The sequence below is a fragment of the Cibotium barometz genome, chromosome 27 (assembly GCF_041138505.1).
Source record: "Cibotium barometz isolate CiBa-2024 chromosome 27, ASM4113850v1, whole genome shotgun sequence".
Taxonomy (NCBI): domain Eukaryota; kingdom Viridiplantae; phylum Streptophyta; class Polypodiopsida; order Cyatheales; family Cibotiaceae; genus Cibotium; species Cibotium barometz.
The window spans coordinates 30,824,885-30,835,118 of NC_141072.1; the positions used below are offsets into that span (position 1 = coordinate 30,824,885).

The 10,234-nt window shown below is 38.2% G+C and overlaps 1 protein-coding gene across 1 annotated transcript; it reads right to left on the reverse strand.

The window, feature by feature from the left end:
• Nucleotides 1-7,140: 7,140 nt before the first annotated feature.
• LOC147623279 (putative polyamine oxidase 5) lies at nucleotides 7,141-9,617 on the reverse strand. The gene has a single exon (XM_086821393.1). The coding sequence runs from the start codon at nucleotides 9,145-9,147 to the stop codon at nucleotides 7,279-7,281; it is 1,869 nt and encodes a 622-aa protein (XP_086677519.1). The 5' UTR covers nucleotides 9,148-9,617; the 3' UTR covers nucleotides 7,141-7,278.
• Between the last annotated feature and the right edge of the window lie 617 nt (nucleotides 9,618-10,234).

Consider the following 10,234-nt stretch of genomic DNA (forward strand, 5'->3'; position numbering starts at 1 on the left):
CATGTTTAATGGGTTATTACCTAATAATGCTAGTATCTGTTGATTCTCTACAAACTTTTCCTCTACTGATCCTTGTTTGTTGTAAGGGGGGGTCTAACATTCTACACCTATAGGATGATTTATCGAATTCGCCTTTTTTAATGATAGAGAGGATTCCTTACATATAGTGGAAACTTTATAATGTTTCTGTAGAAAATGTCATTCTTGTATTATCTTACAAATAAAGAGTCTTAAGATCACTTGTGACATTGACTATCACCTTTCTATTTAGGGAGAATGATCTTCACAACATCCATATTTTAATGATATGCATTGGATGAGTGACTCCGGAGAATGAGCTTACAACATCCATATTTTAATGATATGCATTGGATGAGTGACTCCGGAGAATGAGCTTACAACATCCATATTTCAATGATATGCATTAGATGAGTGACTTGAGTTGTTTTGATGAGATTGTCTTTGTAGAGGTGAATTTCCTATGTTTTCAAGAGGGCATTATATTATCACATGCAAACTTTATTTACCAAGAATGATAAAGCATCAGATCTTTCATACATAAGGGTTTTCAAACCTTTCATATGAAAGCTTCACATTAAATAAATATATCATCAAGTTTTTAGGTAATGTATTTTTAAATCCAAAGTAATAGTATTTTGATTGTGAATGATACTTTTTTATGTTTACTTAAAGAGTTTAAATGGACATTTTCTTAAGGCTCCTGTTCAGTTGACACTGAGATAGCTTTATTGAGGTATAATAGTTTAAATTTTGAAATCCACTTGCTTAAAACAAGTGATATAAATAAAAACTAATGACCTTAGAAGGGTGGATTATTGGGAGAGAGAGTTGAATCAAATCTATTACAAGATTTTTTCTCCAAGATTCCCATATGATGTCCCCAATGTTTTGTGCTAGATTATTTGAGATGGATAATTAACATAGTCAACAACTTAAAGCATTTATCTAGCTTTATAAATAATGTTTTTCTTTACTAGTAATACACTCTTTTGTGAATAACTCAAAAACAAAGGATAACACAAGTACATGTGGTTGTCACCCAACAAAGAAAAAGAAAAAGAATATAATAAAGGTATTCAACATTTTCTATTTTGTTTCCCATTAAGTCAAAATGCTTTCAAAGCTGGGAAATGAAACTTTGTTTAGATCTACATTAATGGGTAGGGAATTTTACAATGTTTACATATTTTGCATGCCATTAAGTCAACCAAATGCTCAAATATGTATATAAGATTTAAAAGTTACTATTTATGAGCAATGATGAGTGTATACTTTTGAAGCTAGTGTATCTTTTATCTCATTCACCAAGATTCTATCTAGTTATGATATAATAAAGTTTTATCTTTTTCCTTTGCTTTTAGAAAGTTAATGGTTGCCGTTAAAGTTCTAAATTCCAATTATAAAGTCAACTTTAAATTTTTAATGATCATAGTAGTTTGATTTGTTGCTTTTTCTAAAGGGCACAACAAACACTTTTGATGTATTAATTACGATGTGGATCGCATTAACTACATATTACATACTTTTTATTGACTAAGTGTTCAAAATGGAGGCTAAAGTGCCTTTTGAGAGTTTATATTTAGTCAAACACATGCTTATTTCATCCATAAAGTTGAAGTGAACTAGATATTAAGTTGTGACAATCAAGCCACTAAAAACCAACCAATATAAATCATGCTCTCTCTCTCTCTCTCTCTCTCTTTCACTCTCTCTCTCTCTCTCTCTCTCTCTCTCTCTCTCTCTCTCTCTCACACACACACACACACACACAACTAATTGTAAGAATAAATCATCACATTACATTGTCTAGATTTCCTATGTAAGTGATAATGCATGAGAAAAAAGTAACATACCTTTAGAGACGTTGTCACAATGTTTAACGCGTGTCAACTGACCATGGAAAAAAAATGTTACAGAAACAACTTTTTCAGTCAAATAGTGCACTTTAAGGTTGGAATTTATCCCTAGGAAGATGTATGTGAGTGAAAGAGGAAACTTTATGTGATTTTTTTCTATTTAGTATTTTAGGACTCTCCTAAGGTCAAGTAGTATTCGTGAACAAAGGCCCTTTCTTTTATCCTGATGTTTAACACGTGGAAGGGTTTTCCAACTGAAACATATTGAGAGAAAGAAAAGTGGAGCACATATGCCTCTTTCTTGTTTGTAGATAAAAGTGCAAACATTAAAGTGGGGAGTCATTGCATGAGATGGAGCAGCTAAAGGTTTGTAAAGTGTCATGGGAGTGTTATAACATTGGACTAACAAAGAAATGAAGCAATAACCACCAAGCTTCAATAAAGCTCCTTAATACAAAAAGAGAGAAAGAAAATTAATTACTGTTGTCTATAAGGTATATATATGAAAATTGAGGGTGACATCCTAACAAGTCCTCATGGCTTATGTGCTTGGACCAATGCTCCCGAAAGTTTCTTTATTAAAGGTAGTTAAAATATATAAAATACTTCATCAAATTCCTTCAAAGTGACTATTTTTCATTATTGGAAAACAATGTAATTAATACTACGTGTCATTTGTTAGGAAAAAGCAGGCTAAATGGCATTTTTCTAGCCTTGTACAATTCCTGATGTGTTAATGTGAATCACCGATCATTAGGTAAAGGTATTTTTCAAATGAAAAGGTTACGCATAACTCATAAGACACGAGTTCACCATCCATTAAACTACATATTTGAAGGAGACATTCTCATGTCTTTTTCAATTAAGCATGCTATGCTATATTGCTAATGTGGTGTGACAAAAAGGGCAATTTTTGATTGATTACAAATAGAACACCTAATTAGATGTAGTGTGACAAAAGGACAATTTTTGATACAAATACAACACCTAATTTGAGGTGTGGTACTTTGGGGGTTAGCCTTGACCCATCACTTAAAGTTTAAACTTTCTTTCTTTTTTTTTGAGAAGGAAGTATGTGGAGTGAGGGGAGGGGTGGTGGGCTTGAATTGAACCTGTGTCCTGGGAGGAGAAGGGTGCCGCCTCAACCATCCGACTATTGTCCCCACACCCTTAAGTTTAAACTATAGTATGAGGGAGGAGAAGAGCACCACCTCAACCACCCGGCTACTGTCCCCACACCCTTAAGTTTAAACTTTGAAATGTAGTGCAATGTCAGAAAAACCATCCTTTAATGTAATTTTCACGGCTCAAATTAAGAAAGACCGATTATAATTTTGCCTAGCCTTGAGTTTAAAGATTCAAATTTTTGAAGTTTTAGTTATAAAACCGATAAATCTATCAATAAAAACCGGTTGGGCTTAAAGATCGTCTTTTTAATAATCACTGATTAGAGGAAAAAAAGCTTATTTCACGGCTCAAATTGAGAAAAACCGATTATAATTTTACCTAACCTTGAGTTTAAAGGTTCAAATTTTTGAAGTTTTAGTTCTAAAATTGATAAATCTATGCATTTTTTGAATAAAAACCGGTTGCACTTAAAGGTCATCCTTTTTTTTCACTGGTTAGAGAAGAAATTTATTTTTGATAGTGGTATGAGGGAAGTGACAATTAAAATGGGAAAATGTGATTATGTAAGCATTTAGGAAGTTGGTGTTGGAACATGGAAAGATACATTAGCATTTACATTATTGTAGAGTGAAACAGTGCTCACATAACCCAGTTTGTAGTCTAATTTTTCCGGCTAAAATTTAAAAATCCCGGTTGGAATTCGACGTTGCCTTTAATTTTAAGGGGTGAAATTTGTACATTTTAGTTATAAATCCGGGCACGTGTATGATTTTCGAGTCTGAATCCTGGTCAAGCCCAAACATTAACTTTAATTTTGAGGGTTGAAAAAAAAATCATTGTTTTAGAGAAGTGGAGTGAAATTCAAGCTAATCTAGATTCTGTAAGGTGTAGTACTAGTACAGGTTTTGAAAGGCTATAGATGTATTCTAGGGTATAGACTCTAGACCTTAGAGAAGTTGGTGGTCAAACTTCCACGTCATCATTTAGTACTACTAGACTAGATCCTTAGCGCAGGGCATCTCGATTCTCAGTACTTGTGTACAAGAATGATCGCTCAAAATAGTGTTGACATTATTATTTATAGAATCTATAGTCTAGACCATGGCTTGGAAACTGGAATACATTTTTAATAATTTTATACTTCCAATTTGACCTCATTTATATTGAATTGAATTGAACACATTTTAAAAGTCTAAATGTCATTTGGAAATTGACCCATTTATAAATTCTAGCGGGTAGGCTGCGAAGAACTATAATTTCCCCCCTTTTTTTCTCTCGCTTGTTTTCCCGAATTTCTTCAAATTCAGTTGGGATATATATATATATATATATATTCGTGAAATTGTGAGAAAATCCAGCTTTTTTTTAAGTCGAATATATCTCACAATTATTTTGGCATCTTGTAACCACGTCAGCGGATCTCTTCATGTGGTTCGTACTACGACGTCCTTCAAGCACTAATGCACATGAGAAACAACTAAATATTTTAATTGGTCCTTATGATTTTCTCACTATATATGTTAATTAGACCTTATAATTTCTGCATAAATATGCCTTGAGAGATTTTTATTTTATTTTTTATTTTTTCCCTTTTTTTAAGAATCAACAAATCAATCAAATCCATTAACCATGCATTCTTTCAATCTAGTCCAATTCATGGTGTGTGTTCCATCAAATCTATGTACTCCACAAAGGTCCTTATTAAATCACTCAAGTCTTGGCATGTGTCATTGTTGTGTTGTGCTTGTGCATCCCATTTGCCAACCCCATTACACTAGGCTATCCTATAGACCTTCACTTAATGACTCTTAAATTTATCTTTTTTCCCCCCCAAAATGTCTAAGGTCAAGCATTTCACTTGTAATGTTCCCAAACTCCAACAAAAGAGAGTGACAAGCATCCTAGGTTTTATACCAAGCCTCCTCGGGTTTATATCAGGCCCAAGGCCCAAGCGGTAGCACCCTTGCCTCCCAAAAAGGGAGTGCAAGGTTTGAATCTACCCACTCCTATAGTGGAAAGTGATGCCATCAAATTTCAGTACCCTCTCGCATTTTAAAAACAAAACATAGACGCTGATAAGACTTGTGATTGAACTCTAACTTACCCAATTCAGAAATAATTTGACAAAAAGTTGATAGAACTGTAAGATCTAAATACATGATAGAAATAAATTGACAAAAAATTGGAACGACTCTAAGATCTAAACACATGGTGTGATCTAGGCCAAGTCAAGGAACTTTTTTTTTTGGTAAAAAGAGAAACTTTATAGGAGAGAGAAAATAGGTATTTACATCACATTAGGTTATAAGCCTATGTCACAGATGGCTTCAAACACTACTGGCATCCGCTAAAGCATTACTCTAAAAAGTGTCCTTGGTGACCTCACGAAAGTTGCGTTGTATAATCTCTAGTTGGATCTGAAAAGTGTCCTTGGTGACCTAACGGAGGTTGTGTTGTATAATCTCTAGTTGGATCTGCTTCTCACATTGCACTTCGATTTTCTTTGCAACTACTAAATTATTTAGAGCATCCCATATGTTGTTGTTGATGGAGGTTATCCTGATCCATTACTAGATCTCATTTGGTGGGGGGGTGCAACTTCTTAGTATCCCTGAGAAGAACATGTTTCCAATTCAGTGTGTCTTGGAAATGTTGGACAATCAACCCCCTTTGGAGAGACATAAAGACTTGGCTTAGAGTAGCTAGGAATAGTGAAACTCTGGAGGTACTAAATAAGGAACATGTCCATGTTACAAGTAACATAGGCCCTTAACATTGCAAAAAAATAAACAAGACTAGTATTAACATTACACTCACACTTTCAAGATGTATTATCTTGTATTTGGGGGGTTCATTGGGCTATAACACATCTCTATCTCATGCATATATGACAACCCATCTTTATATTACCCTAGGCATGAATAACACCCCTTCTCTAAATTATCACATGCATGTCTATTGCAATGTGGTGTGTATGGGCGTAGTGATTGTGATGGTGGTGGTGATGGTGTGTGTTTGTTACTTTGTCTTTTTTTGGAGGGTTGGGAGAAAGGAGAAAAGGGGGGTGGGGAGGTGGGGTGTGGGGGGGACACCTAGTCTCTATCTTGCCTTGTCTTTGACAATGGTAAGATAGAGACTACACCTTGTCTTTGACAATGTAGTTTTCAAGGGGGTTTCACTCATCTAATGTTTGTAGAATACTACGGTGCATGTTATAGGGGTTTTTATAAAAGCTTAGGCAAAGGAAAAGCTTTGACAAAGGATGCACGCACATTGTATGAAGTAAGTTCACTATTACTTAGCTATCTAATACATGAATAACACCTCATTTCTACATTAGCTCATGTTAGACAACTTAGTTTTAGAGGGGGATTTACTCATCTAATGCACGTCTCTAACACTCTATGCCTAAATTTTCTTGTCTCTGACAACCTAGATTTCAAGGGGGTTTCACTCATGTAATGCATGACAATGTGAGGTTTTGCACGGGCTTCGATTATCCATGCAAAGTCCCTTTTACACGAGATAAATAAGCATATTTATTTGGGCATGCAAGGGTACTTCTAGGGGTCATGCTCCCATGTGCCAAGAAACTTCCATTAGTACACAAATTGAGTGTACTTAAAAAAAACTTCCTTAGTTCTCAATGTATATTCCACTTAATGATAATCAAAAGTTAGACCAAGTGGTTCGGGCAAATAATTAAGCACCTATGGTGGTGGAAAATTAGTACCTATGAGAGGATCTTGGGCCTAAGGCCGACATGGAAAAAAAAATGATAATCAAACGTTAATTCAACAATCTTTTTAGTCTACAATTGTCATTAATTTAACAACCTTTTTATTCTACAATTGTCATTAATTTAACAACCTTTTTATTCTCCAAATTGTCATTGGTGGACTAAGGGCACTTATGAACCTTTATCTTGAAGCTTCAAGTGTAATTAATCAAACAACATGTATTCACTTTCCAAATACATACATCTAGCTTAATGCACGGCAAGAGAGGGCTCTTAAGATTAATGGCTTGTTCAAAAATTGCATAACTTTCACTTCTCAAGATGCTCAAAGGTAGACACACCAAACTTCCCAAGTAAAGATGACTAGAAGGTAATGTATTAAATTAAATAAGAAGATTTGATCAAAGGGTATGTATTAACCTTGAAAAGGAACAAGATTTAACTTCATATGTAGAGAGAGATGCTATGGATTACACAAGCATCTAGCTTAATCAAAGCAAGGGTATGTATGGATGAAAGAGGAGGGTGGGATTTTTAATGACAAAGGGGTGCTACATGGCCAAATCCATAGTGATGAAGCAAGCGGTTGGCTTCACGCAACCCACTGAGATGGGCACCATGGGTGGTAGAGTAGAAGTTCCTCTCTGTGGCTTCACCAGCAAAGAGCAATTGGAGGGGTGACTTTTCATCATAATCTCCTGCATTAGCTGCACTAATTGCATTGGTAATGGCAATAGTGGGCAATGGCTCTGCTAGCTTCTCAATGTCATCCCCACTAGCCCCAGTGGCCACATAGCTGTATGAGCCATGGAACAAAGGGTTCCTCCCCCACTTGCTTCTTAAAACTCCACTAAACATGGTGCCCAAATCTTCATTTACACCCAATTCTCCTTCTTCATCATCATAGTTCTCTTCTGAATCACTACTGCTGCTGCTAATCGACTCTCCTCTTGACACGCTGTCTTCTGAGTCACTCCCACTGCTTGAGTCATTGTCCCTGACCTTCCGCGAGCTCCTTTTCACACTCCGGCTTCGTCCGACCACCCCAAACCTAGCCAGAGTCCTGGCCACCCCTGACATTATCTCCTCATCTGAAAGCCCTTCCAACTCCAATGCCTCACCCCCAGCAAACCAGCACAAAAGCACACTGGAGCCTTCATAGATTGGTGCCATGGAGAATGTTTTTCTCATCCACCAAGGGATTGCTTGCTGGCCCGAATGATCAGGACTGTGGTATAGCAGCTGAATGTGAGAGTTTAGTTGCTGCAACTGTGATGAAGATAAAGCACTAGAGTTCAGTTGGAGAAAAAGCTTATCCACCACACCATAGCCAAGTCTAGATATCGCCTCTAGCTTGCATGGTGGAAGAGGGGGCTCAAACAGTGATGCATTCTTTGCCTCTTGCTTCACAAGCCCAGCTTGGAAATCATTAATAGACCTGCAGACAGGCCTTCCTTCAGGGTTAGCCCATGGATAAACTTCATTATGCTTAATGCCAGCCTTAAGCACACCCAATGACATTGTAATAATCACATGATCAGCTTCATACACAGACCCATCACTACAATGTATTGCTACTGGAGATCTACATGACTGTGCAGAGCGGTTCCAGACAAATTTGTCAACTTTTCTGCCAAAGTGGAGGGCTTTGGGAGGCAGAGAAGCAGCTAGCTCATTGAGAATGCTAATGTAGCCTCTGGCTATGGTGATATGCTCACCTGGGTAATCTGTATACTCTTTCTCAGCTTGGAGATCAAGGTCATAGAGAGTGTTTGCAGAGGTGGCAATGCGCTCCATGTATTCATTCATTGAGAGGAGAGCCTCTTGCAGGGACCTTAAGGTCCATGGAGGGCAATAATCAGGCCAGTTTAGAAGCCCATCATTAGAGAAATAATCAAACAGAAGCTCTTCAATCTGGGATGCATTGTCTTGTTGAGATAAAAAGGCGTTGAAGCCCTGTCTGACAAATGCACCAATGCTTTGAGCTTCTAGTGCTCCTGCAAGCTTTCCCTTGGCTCTTATTTGAGCTAGCAGCTTCTTGTACAGAGCCATGACTGGGTTCACGATGGAGGAGTCCACTGTGAGGCCACCCTCGGCTTTCACAATGGGCTCTTCAGGGAACCCATCTTGGCGCTCAAAAGGCTTCTCACTCTCCTGCAAGGCTCCTATCTCTTGTGCGATTTTGTAGACTGGGCTGCCTTCTATTCCATGAATCCATGTGGCTCCCAGCTCTACTCTATCACCTCCAATTTCAGAGGTGCATATTCTACCACCAATTCTGTTGCTTGCTTCGAGTACCGTTAGATCAAATGAGGTAGTCCCCAGTTGCTGCAATTGGTGGGCAGCAGAGAGCCCAGCCATGCCTGCTCCAACGATGACAACACGAGGCTTCTTGGCAACCATGTTGGCCAAACACACAGAAACAGAGATTTTGAAAAAGCTGGACTTAGAGGGGGAGAGAGAGAGAGAGAGAGAGAGAGAGAGAGAGAGAGAGATTTGACGTGTGCGTTTGAGAGAGAGAGAGAGAGAGAGAGAGAGAGAGAGATTTTCAAAATGCTGGCTGTGTGTTTGGGGGAGTTAGAGAGAGAGAAAGAGAGATTATCAAAATGCTGGCTCTGTGTGTGTTGGGAGAGAGAGAGAGAGAGAGAGAGAGAGAGAGAGAGAGAGAGAATAAATCAGAATGCTAGCTGTGCCGGTGCGGGTCTACGAGAGAGAGAGAGAGAGAGAGAGAGAGACTGTGGAATCGTGGATGCTTCTAGTCTTGTACCACAGAAAGAATGCAACATCAGGTAGCAGCAAAGCTAATCACACAACTTAACACAAGTCGAAGATGGTGAGACTCTGAGTTTATATAACCCCTAATACAAAAAGCAACACACCAAAAATTTTGAGTGTGTGAAAAAGCAAGCAGTAAATGCGTGTGGCAGAGGCGGTTAGCGCGTATGACAAAAAGCCGCGGGAGACTAGGGCCTATTGAGCTGGTTTTGGTGGCTTGGCTGGCAGCCTGGCTGGCGGGACAAGACTTGACACGTCAAAAACCGCACACAGTTTTTCCGTAATTCTACCCTCGAATATCTGAATTTTGCCTGTGAAAAAATCAGTGGGCTCCATAGAATCTAAACGTCCTTGTCACCGTAGCCTGCTGGCTGTACATCCCTCCAGCTAGGACGACGGCTGGCAGCTCCGCTTTTCGATTTGGGTGCCCGCACTTGCCACCTCACCTGCCAAAACCTGCGCCCGAATGACGTGTCGCATCTGAATCGACGGTGTCGACCCATATGCGGCAGAAGAAACACATGCCAATTGTGGCCCGCGTTAAGTGCGGGATCTCGTTCGTAAATTTGGGATTTTTGGCATCCATGGCGAGTCATCATTGACGACGTCAAGAAATTGGAAAGTTTAGCCATGTTTAGCAATGTTTGACAAAAAAAAATTGCAACTTTTTTTCATTATATAGTGACATAATACATACATTACAATTTTTTTTGAG